The following is a 19674-nucleotide window of genomic DNA, read 5'->3' on the forward strand; positions in this document are numbered from 1 at the left end:
ATAATGAATAAAAAGAAAACAAACAGATAGAATAGAGAAGCTAGTGTTAGCTATATGCACCAACAGTTCATTCCTTTTCTTTTACACACTAAACACGATATTACTAGTTACCTTTGACAGAATTACGTAATTTAATTACAAAATAAACTGTAATCTGTTATAGTTACTGAGAAAAAAATGCGTAATTAGTTACTTTGGGAAATGTTAACGATCACAAAGGGGGTTACATCAGAATATTTTCACACACATATACAGATATGATTGATTCACTTCCCAAATTTCATTAACTGCTGTAAAATATGGGACACCAATATTTCAGGAGTTTAGGACACATGCTTATTTGATAACTGCTTTATTTTCTTTTTGGGGTTCATGTATATGCTTTATTTTTTAAGATGAACTGTTAGATGCCACTGTTTCCTGTCATAGCTGTGCAAAGATTTGATTTCAAAACCAGTCTCATAGCTATTAAAACAGTTACTTGTTATGATTTGAAATCAGTAGAGAGGAACTTTAAAATTGAATTATTATTATTGTAATTCAAGTGATGAAGGATTTTGAAAGTCTGACAGTAATAAGTGTTGAATACTGTAAGGTTAAACCTGCCCACTTTAAATGTTTAAAATGATTAACAGTTGAAGACAGTTAGAAATTTAGAAAAGTAATTAAATGTAATCAGTTACATTATTAAAGTAATTGAAATAGTAACACTACTTGTTGCATTTTAAATGTCACCTGTAATCTGTAACCTACCACTTTTCCAAAGTAACCTTCCCAGCACTAACCGTGTTGCCCAATAACTGCTTGTTTCTCTTGAAAGTCTAGATACACTTATTCAGAAATACAACTGAACCGTTTACCGTTTTGTTAAATCCCACAATTAACTCTCACTATAACAAGGAGTGGTCTTTTAACACAGAAGATGTTTATGTGGGCAAACGTGAATACACACAAAAGTATGTGAAAACTTACACCCACAATTTAATTAATTCTTGTAAGAATCAAAATGGCACATGAAAATGAGAATAAAAAAAAAGAACTTGCCGTGACAATATTGTGAGTTTTGATATTTAAAACACCTAGACAGAGAAGCTACTTTAGGCATATAAGAGGTTGTTTCTTTCAAACTTAAATAACTGAACTGAGCAAATAGATTTGCCACATTTAAAAATTTAAAGGGTGAAATAATAAATGCAGTTTATTATTTATAAATGCAGAACCCCAGCAATAATAGTCTATCTTCCAAAATAAATAAATAAATAAATAATATAACAAAGTGGTGTTGCATTTATTTTAAATGCTCACTGTCCGTTTGTGAGCAGCATCCATATTTGAGGCACACACTAAACGCCGCAATATAAACATTATTAATTAACACTAGCCTTAAAAATCATTGTCGTCTTATAAATATTTCTACAAATAATGGTGTGTATCTATGATAATTGTGCAGTATAAAGAGCATGAATGACTTTACTGTTGTTAAGCATCTCATCTGTATTTATTTCTAAGTGAATTTGAAGTTAAAAAGGTCATTCTTCATCTCATTTATTTACTGAACACTGAGCACAGGCACCTGCTTTGCTGTCTTTGCAAAGGTTCGGGCTACAATCATAACAGAATGAAACTATTACAGGGCCAAATGTTAACAGCATTACAGCCCATTGATTTATTGCACTGAAATATTTAATATAAATATTGTTTATGCATCTAATTTTTCATTGTGACAGAGTTCATTGTGACAGAGTATTTTGAATGTATTATATCCACATTAAATGGCACTCTTATTTCTCCACATTTAAGGAAGCAAATTTGAAATTGCAATTGTAACTGGAAAAGCTTATCAGTGAATGGTGATCGTCTGAACCACAGGAATGCCACTACATCTGTACCTACCTCACGTGAAATGTGATAAAGTGCACATATTCAGGTATTAACATGACATTTTTGATTGGTGGTCCACACCCACATTATGATGTCACAGGAGGTGGAGCAAATGTTTGTGTCGGAAGTGAACTTCATATAAATATGAGTAGGAATACAGCTGAGGATCCAGAGATTGTAGATCCTTCCACACAGACACAATGCCGACCTACAAGGTGACTGTATATACTGTTCAACAGAAAAATTTAGAGAAAATGGACAACATTTATCTGACGCTGCTGGACTCAGAGAAGCAGAGCAGTGAAAGAACCCTGGTGGATAAATCCTGGCTTTCTCGTTTTAAAACGGTAAGAACTTAAAAGATTTGATCATTTTTATTTTAGCAGTTGATATTATTATTATTATTTTAATGATTTCATATATATATATATATACACACACACACACACACACACACACACACACACACACACACACACACAATATATATATATACACACATACACACACACACACACACCCTGTATGTATGAAATGTCCAATGGCTGTGTTTTTGGGAAGAAAAGATTCTTGAAACAGCATCCTAGGACTTCCAGAACACTAGAACTAGTCAAGTCTCTGTGTCTATAAAAGAGGAAAGTCCAGGGTTACACTGCAAAAAATGGCTTATCTTACTTAGTATTCTTTTCTTGTTTCTAGTCAAAATATATCTAAAAATTCTTAAATCAAGATACTTTTACTAGATAAGCAAAATGTCTTAAGATATTTTGTCTTGTTTCCAAGGAAAAAAAAAATAATTAAGTGCATTTTGCTTAAAACAAGTAAAATTATCTGCCAGTGGGATAAGTAAAATATTCTTAAAACAAGAGTACATAAGCACACTTTTCTGGCTCATCCATGGCAGTTTTAATTCTATGTTAATATTTCCTTATCTGCTAGAAACCAAACAACAGGGATGGATGTAATAGCACTGTACAATACAGGGCAAGAAATCAAGCAATAAAAAAAAAAAGTGCCTTAAAAAACAAAACACTTTGCTAGGGAATAAAATAAAAAGTCAAGATATCTAATAGGTTTGAAGAGTCCAAACTTTCTATAGCTAATGATGAGACTGTCTTCTGTCTGCCAAAATTCATAGCTTTCCTGCAAGTGTTTCTATGGCCTGCCATGGAGTCAAGAACGGTAGAAGAACAATATTAAGAACACTAACATTAATGAGATGCTACACAGCTTCGGTACTTGACTCCTGATAAATTACAAACATTATGTTGTCAGAGGATGGATGAAAGTTAGCTATTTATAGAAAGGTATTGTAACAACTTAATATTATGGATCAATTCTGTTTGGTGGATATTGAGTTTAGTATTTTCCAATTTCTGCTTTCCCAATAAATACATACCAGTGTTCATATGCTTAAACATTAGGGAAATACCCTTTCAGGTAACTGCACTTTCAGTTTGGTGTTTAAATATCACATTTTAGTGAGTACTTCCCAGTCAACCTCCCATTCAATATTAGTATAGCTTAAATTGCAATATTTCATTCATTTATTCATTTCATTGCTTTGCATATTGTTAAACTTTTTTCTCAAATGCCCAATTGTTCTTCTAAAGATTATTATTATTAGGAGCCAAGCGCTAAAGTTACATAGGCACCTATTGTACATTTAAATTTTCTTCCTCTTCTTCTTCTTTTCCTCCTCTTGAAGTCTATGGCAGCACAAAGAACCATACATAGGGAAGTTATTACATTTGGCACACAGACAGAAGACAGTCTGAACTGTTATTTTTCTTTATTGTCCTGAGACCAGTATTGTCAGATTCTTTGGGACATGCCGAGAACAATGATACCAATTACACCTTAGCCGGTTAAACTTGCTGTTTTGAGCTTTCTTGAAAAACCTGCTTTCTTGAATTCCTTCTAGATCATTTGCCCAATATTTACAAAAAAAGATGCTGATCGACTAAATCTGATGCTGTATCTCTACAATATTACACTTAACTTTATGTGTGTTAGAGTCACCCCACACTGACCACAACACATCTATTTGGTCACAGCGCCACCTATTGGTCAAATGACTGTATTAATGTTCTTCAACAGTTTAGCCTAAAATCGCCTCCAAATCACTTTTGATTACTCATATTTGCAACTGGTCTGATGCTCCCTGCCATACTAACAGGGCTGGTAACCACCCCCAAATGAATTACTGTGCCCCCTGTTGCCTCGTCCCCTCTCCTTGCTGAACATTATCGGTTTTGAAACATTCATCGGTTTCAATCATTGTTTTCCTTGAGTAACCAAGAGGTGATGGCACCGTCATGCTTGTGGTCACAGTGGTGAGATAAAATGATAAACCCTGGGTATCCTGCAGAAACGTGGCACAGTTAGGATTAATCTCTCTTCACCAAAGTCTGCTGAGAGATTTTGTGCTGTTGATGTTTTTTTCCCCCACATATAACATGTATAATAAATGTTATCATTAAAGGAGTTCTCCCTTGACATCCATGTGGAGAAGAACATTGGAAACATTGTCCAGGTGAAACTTGAAAAGGATCATCACAATCATCCATGGTTCTGTAAGCATATCACAGTGCAAACCCCCTCTGGAGACTTCTTTGAGTTCCCCTGTTACTGCTGGTTAGTGGATGAAAATGAAGTGATGATCCGAGAAGGCACTGGTACGTACAGACCCACTTTGTTCATTATTCAGTTTTAATGAAGCAGTATTATTATTATTATGTTTAAAATTCAGTTTTGATTGAGTCATGTTTTAAATGCTGTCCTTTCTATGTGTTATGTCTATTTCTTTGTGTATATTCAGCTCGACTGCCTCAGGATGATCCCAAATCTTTTCAAGAGCAAAGAAAAGATGAACTGGAATCTAGACAGAAAATATTCAGGTTTGATGAGAGACTTTTTTTGTCCCTAGATACAGTTCGGTGTGCTCGACACAAATATCAGTTAAGCACCATATCTGTCTCCTACCATTTAAAACCAGAAAATATTTTTATTCAGAAAAAAATCACCCGTACCATATGAATTAGTTTGTAGTCAGTGGAAGAAAAATGGCAGGGGACGAATTAACTTTTTCTGGACTAAATTTATAATGGGGTAAAAAGTACTTTTACTCCATTACATTGGTCAACATTTCTCTAGTTTCCAATTAGCCAATTTCACAAAGACACCACTGCAGAGAAAGGGACTTCTCTTACCCATTTGCAGCTGTTGTTTTGGCCTTTTCACAAATAAAGTTTATTCTTCTATGCCTAGAAATTAATTGCTTTTTGGTTGTAACTGATCCAGATACTCAGATCACCAACTTTACATGCTCAAAAGTACCGGGTGTTTTTACTTTTCATTTTCACAAATACTGTCATCTAACAAACAGCTAATCACATCGACAAGAAATTAAGGGAAGCTGTATGTATTCCCAAAACAGTGATGCTGTGCAATGATTCTTCTCAGAAGTGTTAAGATACATATTAAGATTGACTTAAGAATTATTTGGAGCTAGATTTATTGAGTTCTCTGTGATGTTTGGCAAGCCGTAATGCCTAAGGGAATTTGCCATTGTTTAGATCTTGCTAAAAGACTTGCCATGCCCCAAACTAAGACTATTAGTTGAGATAGAAAGTGATGTGTTGAGCTTAGACAAGGAGGATTTCCATTCAACTCATTGGAAGTACAGTACAGTACTTGAACTGGATGCTGACCTGGATCTTTGCTACTTAGGCACTCGGTTCTGGTTCTGGAAAAAACACTTCACCTTTAAATATAATTCTTTGTGTAACTGTACAAGTAAATGTTGTTGTTTTTCTTGTTGAAGATGGAACCAGTGGAGACCAGGCTTCCCTAAGAGCATCGATGCCACATTGAATCAACTTCCTAAACAAGTTCAGTTTGATGGAAAAAAAGATAAAGACTGGTATCACAATATAGTGGAAGTGTAAGTTTGGGGGACTGTGTCATAGCCACAGACCTTGTTGCTTTGTTACAGAATTTCCCCTCTGTCTAGCAGAAGGAATTCGGCACAATGCAGTACCATAAAATAGTGTTCATGTTTCTAATTAAACTCTATGCACTCTGTTTCAGGTTTGTGTATATGAAAATTGACCAATTTGAGGGTTTATTTGAGTCCTGGAAAACAATTGCAGATATTGAAAAAATATTTGGGCATATAATAAAAGAGAACACAGTACAAGGTTTGGATTATTTCTTCCTCTGTCAAGAATGTTTGTTCCCTTTTAAAGGAGCTTGTGCTGCATCGGAAGTTATAATGCTAAAGGACCGCCTCTTGAAAGCGTAGTGTTTACATTAACACTAAATAAAGCAATCATGTTTATGTGCGTTGGTCACAAACTTCAAATCGATTAACTGATTTTTAGCATGCGCACACTGCACTAATATACAATATAATATAATGCAGGTTGCACATTCTATTCTTTGAAGAGCAGACTTGATATTTATCTATTTCGCTTCCTAATTGGGAGACGTACTGTGCTGCTTATATTTATCAAGCAGTAAGAACACCCTTTCTGTGGCCAAAACAAGGCATCTCTAGATCACAAATCACACAGAGGTGTTCGACTTCCCACGCAGTGTCTCGTTCCCTTATCAGGAAACCATGGTTACAGTCATAAACTGAGATGCTTGTTTGTTTGTTTTCTTCTTTTAAACAAAAACTATATATCTGAACACAATTTTTTGGGAAACCTTGTAAGCCTCTGGCAGTTGACTCAAGTTTCTCGTTTGTAATCTGGACAGAGAACGTGATCCGGGACTGGAATAAGGATCACATGTTTGGCTATCAGTTTTTGAACGGCTGCAATCCTGTCATGATCAGGAAGTGCATGCAGCTTCCAGACAAATTTCCAGTCACTCATGAGATGGTCGAGGGCTGTCTGAAGAGAGGACAAACACTACAAGAGGAATTACAGGTCAGAAACAATAAGACCTAAATCACTTGAACAGCTGGTCAATTATTGAATCCAAGACTTATTTGCTTGTGTTGTGACCTCGCTCGCATATTTTAGTTTATATAAAATGATTTATATCTATAAATCATTTGTTCTAAACCACACACATTTACAGGCAGGAAACATCTACATAGCAGATTATGAAATACTGAAGGGAGTGCCAGCAGCCAGTCAGCGCTATCTGACTGAACCCATCTGTCTACTGTACAAGAATGATCTGAACCAAATTGTGCCAATCGCCATTCAGGTATCTGTCTCATATAGAAACAGTATCAAATGAAAACATAAATTAACTAAAAATAAAAGTCCTTTTGCAGTGAAGTAAATAAAAAATGTCCTGTTTTCCTTTAATATATGTGAATCAGCTCAGTCAAACCCCAGGGGAAATGAGCCCAATCTTTCTCCCAAGCGATAATGAACATGACTGGGTGCTTGCCAAGATGTGGGTGAAATCCTCCGACTTCATTGTACACCAGTTGGTCACACACCTTCTCAAGACACATCTGTTGTCAGAGGTTTTTGAAATGGCCATGTACAGACAGCTTTCTGCCGTCCATCCCGTATACAAGGTACCTGTATTTCACAGTCATGATATTTAGATTCAGTGCTAAACTGCTCTCACTGGCTACCCACTGCTCTGGGTGTGTGTTCACTACTCACTGCTGTGTGTGTGTGCACTTGAATGGGTGAAATGCAGAGCCCAAATTCTGAGTGTGGGGCACCACGTCACGTCCTTTCCTTTCATTTATGTTAATTTATTGATGAAGGGTTGTTGGTTCTAATATCCTTGCCTTTTTTCAACCATGGTTTAATGTTAACCAAAAGCCTCCAGAGCACTACACAAAAAACATTTTTGCTGTTTCACATTATGCTTTTTGAATATATTTTTTAATGATTTAATGCACACGTTTAAATTCATCATTTGCTTCTTACAGTTACTGATGCCTCATGTTCGTTTCACAATTACAATCAATGCAGAGGCCCGTGAAAACCTCATCGGTAAAAATGGGGTCTTCATCAAGGTAGGTTTACAGCTAATTTAATATATCTATACAGAAACAACATCTTGTCAGGATCCAAAGCAATTCTATTCATCATTATCTGACTCATTATCTGAGTTTTTGGCTTGCGATATTCCGTATTTATGCTGAATGTTTATTAAATACATAGGCTTCTTTGTATACACAGTCTACTAAAGCAAACACCAGCTAACTAAATGGCTGTGTAAACCAACAGATCAATTTACCTCCTAAATATCTACTAATATCTAAATGCAAAAACATCCACCAGACTAAAACTTCACCCATTATCCCCTAGATGGTCACCTGACTAAATAAATGCTTTCAATCTAGTTAATTTCTGAAAATATTTAGGCAAAATAATAACTGTATTCTTGGTATCCAAAGGTTACTAGCATCGGTGAAGATGGGATAAAGATGCTGATACAAAATGGCATGCAGACTATAACCTACAAGTCCCTGTGCTTCCCTGAGGACATAAAAGCTCGAGGAATGGAAGATGTGCCCAACTACTATTACAGAGATGATGGCATGAGGATCTGGAAGGAAATACACAGGTAGGTGGTAGGGTAGCAACAGTTCAGATCCTGTACCGCTACTGCAAAAGTACAAATTAATCTACTACATACATGTCAGTGAAAATGTTTGGCATCCAGAGTAATTTTTTTTTCTATCTTTCTTTAGCTTTGTTTCTACTGTGGTCCAGATCTACTATGACAGCGATGAGGCGGTTCAACAAGATGTGGAGATTCAAGGATTTGTGAAGGATGTTGCCTGCTTCGGCATGAATAACTCTGACAGTGAGTACAGGTTCAACTTATCAAAATATCAGTGTATGTTTGTCTGTGGAAGCATGTATCAAGTCTTGCTTTGGATAAAAGCGTCTGCAAAATGAATAAATGTAGTGCACAAGATAAATGCGCATTGCCACTCTTTACAGAGTTTCCAAGGTCTCTGGAATCTCGGGAGCAGTTGATCGAGTACCTGACTGTCGTGATTTTCACAGCTTCAGCACAACATGCTGCTGTCAACTTTGGACAGGTGAGGTTACGCACTTTCATATCATTGACAAGAGCCTTTAAAATTGCTGGATAATATGTGTAAGCTAATATGTGAGAGTTTATGTTCCAGTTTGACTGGTACGGCTGGATCCCCAACAGTCCTTCCACCATGCGCAAGCCGCCTCCCCAGCAGAAGGGCCAAGTGGATCTGAAGTATATCATGGAGAGTCTGCCTGACCGTGGATGTTCCAGAGATGTTCTGGGAACAGTTTGGACCCTCACTCGGACTGAGAAGACTGAGGTTTGATGTCTGATTCACATACACTTTTCACTTGAAATTGTAAAGAAGATGGCAGCAGTCTAGTCTAAATCAATGTGAAAAAGAATTAACCTGTTACTAGCTGAGGGTACAGAGCATCAATGTATGGGTTAAAAAATATCCCAAAGATGATATTTTGAAGTGTATTCACCCACATGAAAAAATACTATAGTAGTTTATAGTAAATACTATATTACTATACTACAGTGTTTTTTAACCATACTATAGTTAAGTTCTTTAATTTGTAGTGGTAATTCTATAGTTTCTGTGGTAATATAACAACTATGTTATATTATGTATTCTGCAGCACTGTCAACGTACTTTTCAGTATTTTTCAGTCAAACAGTGCAAATAAATTATTTAATTGACCCTTCGCTAAGCCCCACTTTAAAAACGTCATCATTTTTGAGGAGTAACGGCATATTTATGTATTCATTTAATGCTTTTTCATATTCAAAATACTAAATATTAAGAGTGCCGTTCTTTTATAGTCAAGTATAAATCCTAGTATAGAATGAAGCGTTTACTAGTACACTATTTATTATGTGCCACACTGATGCATTTTAAATTCAAATGTAAAACCGTGTAGAATAAGTAATCTAATAGTAATCTAGTATTTAAATTGTTACTTACCTTGGGTAATCTACCAGAATATGTGGCAAATGTCATTTTACGCCATGTGTTCTGTAGTGAAATACATTTCTCCCAATCCTTCCTCAGCACGAAAACTTAACAGGCAAGCTTCTGCTCTTCTCTAATGTTGGTCTATGGATGTCCTGCATTGGCACAATTCATTAATGTGTTGATTAAGGTCATTGAGGGGACAGTAAGAAAACAGTTCACAGTATTGTGATTATGTAGTAGTAACATTAAGAAGAGTTTTGTTGACTCTCGCTAATGTAGTCAGCTCACTGTAACAAATTGCCACCTTTCTCCAATTTAAATATGTAGTAAAATCAAATTGGTGGTACAAATCATATTGACTTTTAAATCTTTTAAATCTTTAAAAGATATTGCAATTTGAATCTTGTACAATTTATAAAATGAAGCTGAAATTGGTTAAATTATTTTGAAGAGATGAAGTGACATGACTTACTGATCAATAATTTGCATTGATTCTGATTTGTAGTCAGCTGATCTGCAGTTCTTAATCATAATTTCAGATATTTCCATGTTATGAGCACATTCTTTCCTGTGGTGTTTTATAAGCTTGTCTGAGTGATTGACAGTAACCGAGGGGGTGGAGCTTAGAGGCGAGTCAGTTTATCTTGTAAAAAGAACGAAGAATATTGTTCTGTTTTCTAAAAACCTTACTTTTTCCAGCTGTTCTTAGGCATGTATCCAGATATGTACTTCACAGAGCAACCAGCGACGGAAGCCATAAATACATTCCGCAAGAAACTACACGAGGTGACCAACATCATCAAGAGCCGGAATGAGGAATTAACATTGGCCTATCGTTACCTGTCCCCAGACAAAATCCCCAACAGTGTTGCAATTTGAGAAAATACTGGCAGAAACATTTTGCCAGGCCTAACCATAGTGTTTACGGGCAATGCCTGCTTGACATAGAAAGAGAGAAGAACAGCTCTACCCAAAATAGAAAGTATTGTAAAATAGAGCATTCTGCCTTTTAAGGCACTTTTTAGAAATGATGTTTGATTGAACTCTGTTGTTGGGAAGTATGGGATAATATTTTGTGAAGCCTGAATCTGTGCATGTATGTATGTGTATGAGAGGTGATTGGCAGCAAAGCAGAACACTTAATTTGGCTCTGCTTTCAGAGAGCACACATACGCTTGTGTCTCAATCTGTCACTTTCTTTTAAATTCTTTTCTCGAATCATATAAATGTGTGCATTCATACATCCATTCTATAGTATTCATTTATTCATCTTTTGTCTCATCATACATTGTTTGTGGTGTATTTTAGATATTCGTTTGACCTTATAGATTTTAGCTTATTGATATCTAACATCTGTATGGATTTGTTTATCATGTTTTTCTGTTGCTGTTTGGAGGGAATATATTGCTAGCTTCATTTCTTTTGGTATGTGGGAGGTTTTCTCTGATAGAGCTTAGCTGATAAAGGACTGCTGTCATGGACATGAGAAAAAAACTGTTTTATGAATGCTATAAATGAACTGTTTTGAGATTGTGAACATCTCTGACTGTACTTCAAATAGTGCTTATGTTTGTTTTTCCCCTGGGGACTCTCATAATAAAGAATGCTTTAAAGAGAAATCATGTTTTCATTACATTTTACATCAAGACTGGTTTTCTTTGCGATCTCATGACTACCGTTTTCCTTTTTCATCATAACAAAAGTATTGTTCCTGACCTTTGCCGTCTTATAAATGTCACAGTGCGTTTACTATAGCTTTGGCAGTGAATTATCCCAGTCCATATATTCATTCATGTTTGTCTGTTCAACTAGAGTTCAACTATGCCTGCCATGTCTGAAACGTTAACTATCATTATTATAAAATTACTATATATATATATATACACACTTCTTTTGCTTATTATCTTTCATGTTACTATATTAACAGTAGTGTTAGCTACTTTGAAGCACGTATAGGCTATTTTTAGTTGCCACATATTCAAAGCAAACCTTCCGTTGTCCTCTTAGAATTAAATGTTTTATGGCTAATGAAGCCCTCTTCACTGGAAAGAGGAATGCTGCAATCAAAGGCTTTGAGTAAGTATACTATAGAAAATAATAATAATAATAAAAAAACATATTTGTTGTCATTTTAACCAGAGTTATTACAGCAGTATTTGATTTTTGATTTCTGATCACTTGTTGCAGAGCTTTTGTGGTGGAGCAGGGTCTGCAAGGCAAAGTAGTGGCCACATCTGTAAAAAAAGATGGGAAAACCTTAAACAGAAATATAAAGTATAATGATTTTGTTACTACTAATGGAACATTTAATGACTATTTAAATTGTGTAATTAAAATGAGTGACTTTGTATTCTGAACATTTCTGTAGGATCTGAAATGTCCGCAGACAGGGGTGAGCACTGAGCATGGGGAGCCCACAGCAGCATCCTGGAAGTGGTATGCTGCCATTGATGAGGCAATTGGAGGCAGACCCTCCATCACTCCACCTGCCCTTATTGCCTCATCTGGCCCAGATGTTGCTGTGGCATCCTCATCTTCAGCGAGTCCAGAGCCAGCTAAAAAAAAAAGGAAAAATTTGGAGGACCTAATCCGGGAGATGGAAGAGAGGGAGGCTGCAAGAGAGCGAGAAGCAACAGAGAGGGAGGAGAGACGATGGCGTGAAATGGAAGAGAAGGAGGAACAAAGAGAAAGAGAAAGACAAGAGCGAGAGGACAGACGGGTACAAGAAGCCAGAGACACAGAAGAAAGAAGGCATCGAGAAGCTGTTGAGAGAGAGGAAAGGAGAGAGAGGGAGACCAGGGAAAGATATAAACGAAATCTTGCCCTTCTTGAGTTTATTGCTAAAAAATAAAGTTTCTTTATAATAATTGTTTCAGTCACACATTTACATTTCTGTAAACAACAAGCATCCATACTACAAACCGCTTTTTTTTTTTTTGTGTATAATCTATAATGTATTTATACATATTTTTTATAGTCAACATATAATTTGAATAAATATAAATATTTCCGATCAAACAACAATTTATTTGTAAGCATTCAAAGTAAATTATAGTCATTTCACATATTTTCTGATATTTTTTTGAGAGGTTGATATAATAATTGATCATTGTCTGTCATTGTTGTAAGACTTCAAAAACAAACGTAGCTTCTTTTTTTTTTTCAATTATCTCACTACTAAATGTATATAGAATGTAAACAACTCAGGGACACCTATGTCAGTTCCTGAGTTTCAATTGTGATCAAACACACCTTCTGTAATTTAGAAGTAATTCTAAAATAACTTGATTCAATTTTTCAGGTGTGTTTGATTAGGACAGGTGCAGGCCATCGTCTCTCCTCCCTCTCTGTTGCTTTTTGCTCTCTCTCAGCCTCCCTCTCCTCCATCTCCTGGATTAGGTCCTTCAGTTTTCTAAATCACAATGCTGATGTTTTCCATCTGATGTTTGAGAGCCACTGGTTTAACACTGTAATACACAACCTGGAACAACAGTTACAAATGCCTGCTTTCATCATATGTTCACAATGGATTCCAAACCGTTTTCATGCTTGAAATGTTAAAGGAATAGTTCACCCCCAAAAAATAATCCCATAATTGTCACGAATCCTGGCCATACACTTCCACTCACGCACCACCAGAGGTCACCCACTCACCACATGGACTTTCACTCTACACCGCACATTGGACTCCATTTCCCACAATCCATTGCACTCACTAATTACTCACAGCTGAGAACTATCACCCAATCACACTGATCACGCTCACACTTGAGGACCATCTCACAATCACCATCACACACCATATAAGCCTGGGACTTGCTCATCGCCGAGTATTGTTTAGCCTTGCTACATTACCAAGCGTTCCTTGTATTCCTAGTTAGATTTCCTGTGTTTTGATTCCCGCCCGTGTTCTTGGATTATTCTCTCTGCCTTGCCCTGTTTGGATACTGTTTGCCGATCGTCGACCCACGCTTGCTCTAGGATTGCTCTTTGTTTTGCCCTTGCCATACCTGTTTGCTGTGTACTGACCCTGCCTGAAGATAACCATGATTTATAATAAAGTTTCCGCACGTCTCACGTCTCGTCAACCCCGTTACAGAATACTCGGCCCACAAAGGATCCAGCGGCTTTTCTTGTGGATTTTGGCCAGGTATGGACATTGCATGGATGCTATTAACCCTCGAGCAGGGCTCGCGACCGCTCGAGGTTTATGTACAAGAGTACTTAGACCTCGCCTATTTTTCTGATCTGCCGGACTGTGCACTCATAGACTTCTTTTGCGAGGGCATTAATCAGCCACTCAAGTCACAGTTAATCCGCAAGGGTCCCCGTTCATCTCTTAGTCAGTTCATGGAATATGCTTTATTGATTATTGGCTCAACGTTCACTGTGGGGGTCGCGGAGGAACGAGATACCACACCCAATAGTGTTCTATCAACCGCGCTAGAGCACGCTCACAAAAGGGCGGCCACAACACAACTGTAGCGTCAGTACTGCCGGTCACGAGCCAGGTCAAGTCCCAGCCATTGTTCGAGAGCCAAGTAAAGCCACAGCCTATGTCAAAGAGCCAAGTAAAGCCACAGCCTATGTCAAAGAGCCAAGTCAAGTCCCAGCCTATGCTAAAGAGCCAAGTCAAGTCTCAGCCTATGCTAAAGAGCCAAGTCAAGTCTCAGTCTATGTTAAGGAGCCAAGTCAACTCCCAGCCTATGTTAAAGAGCCAAGTCAAGTCCCAACCCACATTAAGGAACCAAGTCAAGTCCCAGCCTGTGTTAAAGAGCCAAGCCAGGTCACAGCCAATGTTAAAAGGTCAAGCCAAGCCCCAGTTGATCGTCACGAGTCAAGCCAAACCCCGGTTGATCGTCACGAGCCAAGCCAAGCCCCGGTTGATCGTCACGAGTCAAGCCAAGCCCCGGTTGATCGTCACGAGTCAAGCCAAGCCCCAGTTGATCGTCACGAGTCAAGCCAAGAACCAATTGATCGCCACGAGACAAACCAAGTCACAGTTGATCATCACGAGGCAAGCCAAGCCACAGCTAATGGTCACAAGTCAAGCCCAGCGGCAGTTGATCGTCACAAGTCAAGCCAAGTCACAAGTAACCATCATGAATTAACCCAACTCACAACTCATCAGCCCAAGTCACTCCGTTTCACAACCCCTCAGCCAGAGCCACGCCATGTCTCAGCTCATGAGTCAGAGCCACGCCATGTCTCCGCTCATCAGCCAGAGTCACTTCCCGTCATAGTTGACAAGCCAGAGTCACAGCTGACAAGCCAGACTCACACCACGCCTCAGCACATCAGCCAGAGTCACACCACGCCTCAGCTCATCAGCCAGCTCCTCAGCCAGAGTCACCTCCCGTCATAGTTGACCAGCCAGAGTCACACCACGTCACAGCTCTCCAGCCAGAGTCCCTTCACGCCTCAGCTCCTCAGCCAGAGTCCGTCACACCCAGATATTTAAGGTCTGTCCTTCGAATTCCCTGTCTGATCTCCAGCCTGAGGGATGCTCCGATGGTATCTGCACGTACAGCTGGTATTCCCAAGTCCACCCATGTTAACCCATCCGTCACTGAACTTATTCCCCTGTCTGAAGCGCTTCCCATGATAGGGATCGCTTTGTGTTGTGTTTGGGCCGCATACACCACCTATGAACTACCCCAGGCGATAGCACCCGCTGCAGCTCCTCCAGAGGTGGCGGCAAATGCTGCAGAACCTCCCCAAGCGGTCGTGCTCGCTTCAGCCCTTTGCAAGGTGGTGGCGCCCAGCAATGTACTCTCAGCCTATCATGTTGCGGTCAGAGAGACCGTCACTGAACTCCACTGTAGAAAATGAATCCTACATATATATATTTATTTTATTTAGCTTTTAGGGAATCACTCTTAAGAGTTGATCTTCATATGATTAATTGTTATCAATCATAATGTACAACTTATGCCTTGTTAACGACTTGTCCAGCAAGCATTAATAACAGCAAGTTATCTTTTAACACGTTGTTTATTTCATTCGTGGCCAACGATTAAAATAAATCAAATAGTTAAATTGAGTTAGCTTAGTTAGCTCAAGAGCGTATAGGTAAACGCGATCTATTGGCAAATAGTTACGACATGTTAAATCACATAACACAGACAAAAGATTTCTTAATAAAGTCAAGGTTTTATTCACTACTCTAACACATTATTAACAGACAATTTAACATACACACAAATGGGAGCGAGTTGTTTGTATCTGAAGAGAGAGACTTAGGTTTTAATGCTAGCTTTTCAACCTGAGGAAACTCATAGACAAAGAAGTATTTTATCTTTACCCTCAGCGGAGAGATATCCCGGTTTCAGTCAATAAAGAGATTTGCCTTACTTGGTCTTTCAGTTGTTTTGATCGAACTCAGTTCAGGCTTTCTCCAGTTCAAAGAGACTCTTTCCTTTGGTGAATTCAGTTCTTTGCGGGCCGCGTTCGGATTGGCTGTTCGGTCGGTCGTGTGACTAGCGCACTCTTCAGTGGTTGGTTGTCTCTTTCCGACGTGGTGAACCTTTCTTAGAAGTTTACTGTTACAAAGTTCTTCGGTCGTTTGCAGTACTCAGCCGTGATGTTAAGAGGCGAGAAGCGCTTTGCAGCGTGAGCAGAACGAGAGACTCGCTGGCGTGCGTGTCCTCCTGTTGTTTTCAAAACTCCAACTCCTCCAGGTTGGGTATCCGTTTTTTAACGGGCCGATTTGAGGTCCGCCCTTTTTTGGCGCGTGGCCCAATCGAAAGAGTCTCTGTGGGCGGAGCCCCGCCCCTGCAGAGTTTCGTGTTGCATACATTATCTGCGCAAGTATTTTATCACATAAAAACTTATAACAGCAGACTTCCATTCATCTTGTAAATAGGCGTTAATGAAAAACAGATAAGATTTAATTCATACCACAATATTATTATTCATTAAATCAGCTTTCATCCGAGACCAAACAGTAGCCGTTTAACAGGCACCAAAATACAAGTATCCTTTATATTCGATTTCGTAGTTAAGGCATTGATTAAACGAGCTTAAATTCTAAATACACATATTAATCAAGTGAAAATGAACAACTAGTACTCAGGAAGATTATAAATTCTGGAAACAGATTTACCATAGATTTAAAATAATGCAACAGCTTATAAATGTCACAAACACACACTTCTTAATACATGTATAGATAATCTGTCTATAGTGTTTCTTTTCTCGGGTATATTTTGTTTAACTTTGTTCTTTAAAACAAAATCCTTCAGGGTGTGGCTCTCTTTGTTTGATAGCACCATGGACCAGTTGAATTCCTTTGTCTGTTTTAGGGCGCGCAACAGAGAAACGGCGCGCATTTTCAGGAATGCGCGTGATAGTTGCGAGGTCGTAAAAGTCTTTGGTTTGGAAAGTCTGGAAATTGTCTATTTCGAGTCGCCCGTAAAAACGTCATCCTTTGCGATATGCCTTTGAATTTACGGCGACTTAATGGTGAGCTGGCAGTTAGGGAGGATATCCCAGCCGACGCCAGGTTGTCTGGAAATTGTGTGTGCGTATAAGCAGAGTTCTTCCTACATATCCCCCTTCGCTCGGTGAGGTTCCCGTTGTGAACGTTAGCGGGCGCTGGAACAAGAAGAAGGGAGAACAGGCACACACAAGGCACAACAACATCTCCATCACTGACTGAATCCTGGTGCAGGGTAATTTTGGAATGTACAGGTTAGAAACTTGAGAAGACAGCTGGATTACTGGAAGTGGGGTTATTTTGATTGGTTTAGTTGTCCGGGGTTCGACGAGGCGGTACAGGCGTGATCTCAATCAGGTTAAGTGAGTTCTCCGGTTCGGGTTCTTGGTCAGTTTTATCACGTCGGAAAATGCGCGGGACGCCTGACGTGCATTTGTTGCAAGACTCTTGAACGGCGTTCACTCGTTTGTGTAGGAGGAAGGCCAGGGTCAAAGTCACAACATATCCTACAATAGTAGAGATGCAAAGCGCTGTGTCAGCGGCCGACCAAGACCGAATAATTGGCGCGCCAGCGGGCGGAAGGCGAGCGATAGCTTCTAAAGCTGTATCAACGGGAGTTAAATCAAGCAGTTGTGTTCCTTCCTCCCTGATCCTTTCTTCCAATTCTGGATCAAGGGTGAAGGAGTGCTGTTTGAAGAAAGGTGAGATTTCGATTTCAGCCTGATACTCGTCGTCGGTAAGGTGGTACAACGCCAAATCGTCAATATGGAGGATCGAGCCCTTAGGGACCGTGATCCATAGAGTTTGGTTAGGTAGGATAATGCGTGTGGCGGTGTCGTGTTGATCGTATGTGAGGGTAGCCGTTCGCGCTGGGGTGTTGACCAGCCGTCGGTTTCCGATAATTTCGGCTTGCGTTACCTCAACTTGAGAACGTGGTGTCGCTTCGGCGGGGCAGCTAGTGTCGGGCCTTATGGATTCTAGGCCGCAGAGGCCCTCAGTATTATCGCGGATAAAAGGCTTACTCGGGCAAAGGAAGTGAATGTCCTTCGTAAGCGTACACATCTTTAGGTTTGGGGCCAGATACAACTGTTCGTTGTTATCGTGATACGCAACGACTTCAGGAGTGTGGATTTTGACATAGGTGTTCCCTTGCCAAAATCCCACATTCACTACATCTTTGAGCCGGTAAATGTTATTAGCGTCGATAATGGTTAAACTGAGGAGAATGGCCCGGTCACCTGGATCGGTTGACCACGGTTCTCGCAACGAGTTCTAACGACTTATTAAAGGGAGTCAATCTCAATTTCGGGACCTGGATTTAAGGAATTTGTAAAGGGAGTCTCCTGATGAGGGGACTAGAGGAGAAGAGAGATTGGATTGAGAAAAGGAAAATGGGAAAACATAAAAGAGACACGACAAACAAAAAGATACACAAAGAGACACAAGGTTCAAGAATGAGGTGAGGCCGCAAACGAGTGTCACATGTGTGGAGTAACTCCTCTCTACTAGAGGTTGGCCCTAGTAGTGCAGCTGAGGAGAGAGTGTATGTGTTATGTTTAAGCGAGGTCGCTATATGTTTCCTAGACAACAGAAATTATGTTAGTGTGATGTAGAGCGTATGGGTGTCGGTCTGTGTCAGTGGGTTTGATCTTCCCCCTTTGCCAGTCGGCTGGAGCTCTGGTGCCTCTTTATCTGGTTTCGATGGACCCATCGAAGTATTGGCTCGCTGCGCCCTTGGCTGATTTTGATTCGGTAGGCGACAGGTGAGAGCTTGTCTACTATCTCATGGGGTCCTGTCCAGCGAGGTAAGAACTTTTTTGCCAGGCGATGGGAAGTGTTCTGCTTTGGTTGGGCAAAGCGGTAGTACCACACTTTGTCTCCGACACTGAGCTCATGGTGAGAGGCCTTTTGGTCGTAGTAGGCTTTACGACCTTCTGCGCTTCGCTGCAGTTGCTGTTGCGCGAAGGCGAAAGTCGCTCTCAGGTGTTGATGCAACTCTTCCAGGTACTGGTGAGTGGTGTAAGCAGTGACAAGGTTCAGGTCACCGGGTTGGTACAGCAGATGCAGCGGTAGCGTCATGTTTCTCCCTGTCATCAATGTGAACGGGGGTACTCCGGTGGACCGGTGAGGGGTGGCTCGAGCGGCCATCAATACCAGTGGAAGTTTGATATCCCAATCCTTTTGATTAGCGGACACATACTTCTTTAACATGCTGACCACTGTTCGGTTACCACGTTCGACTTGCCCTGAGGACATTGGTTGGAAACTTATGTGGAGCTTGGCCTGTATGCCCAGGAGTTTCCACACTTCCTGCATGATTGCAGCGGTGAAGTGGGTTCCACGGTCAGAGTTGACCCTTAAAGGCAGTCCAAATCTTGAGAAGATGTGGTTCATTAACAGGCAGGCTGTTGTTTCT

General features: G+C 39.5%; 1 protein-coding gene across 1 annotated transcript; it reads left to right on the top strand.

The window, feature by feature from the left end:
* The first annotated feature begins 1999 nt into the window (after positions 1 to 1999).
* Positions 2000 to 11430, top strand: LOC306858589 (polyunsaturated fatty acid 5-lipoxygenase-like). Its single transcript, XM_079399183.1, has 12 exons — positions 2000 to 2228; positions 4367 to 4559; positions 4703 to 4781; positions 5708 to 6818; positions 6973 to 7104; positions 7223 to 7426; positions 7793 to 7879; positions 8264 to 8433; positions 8561 to 8676; positions 8817 to 8917; positions 9008 to 9178; positions 10520 to 11430. The coding sequence occupies exons 4-12, from the start codon at positions 6678 to 6680 to the stop codon at positions 10697 to 10699; spliced, it is 1302 nt and encodes a 433-aa protein (XP_079255309.1). The 5' UTR covers positions 2000 to 2228; positions 4367 to 4559; positions 4703 to 4781; positions 5708 to 6677; the 3' UTR covers positions 10700 to 11430.
* The last annotated feature ends 8244 nt before the right edge of the window (positions 11431 to 19674 follow it).

Source organism: Barbus barbus (assembly GCF_936440315.1).
Source record: "Barbus barbus genome assembly, chromosome: 39".
NCBI classification, from domain to species: domain Eukaryota; kingdom Metazoa; phylum Chordata; class Actinopteri; order Cypriniformes; family Cyprinidae; genus Barbus; species Barbus barbus.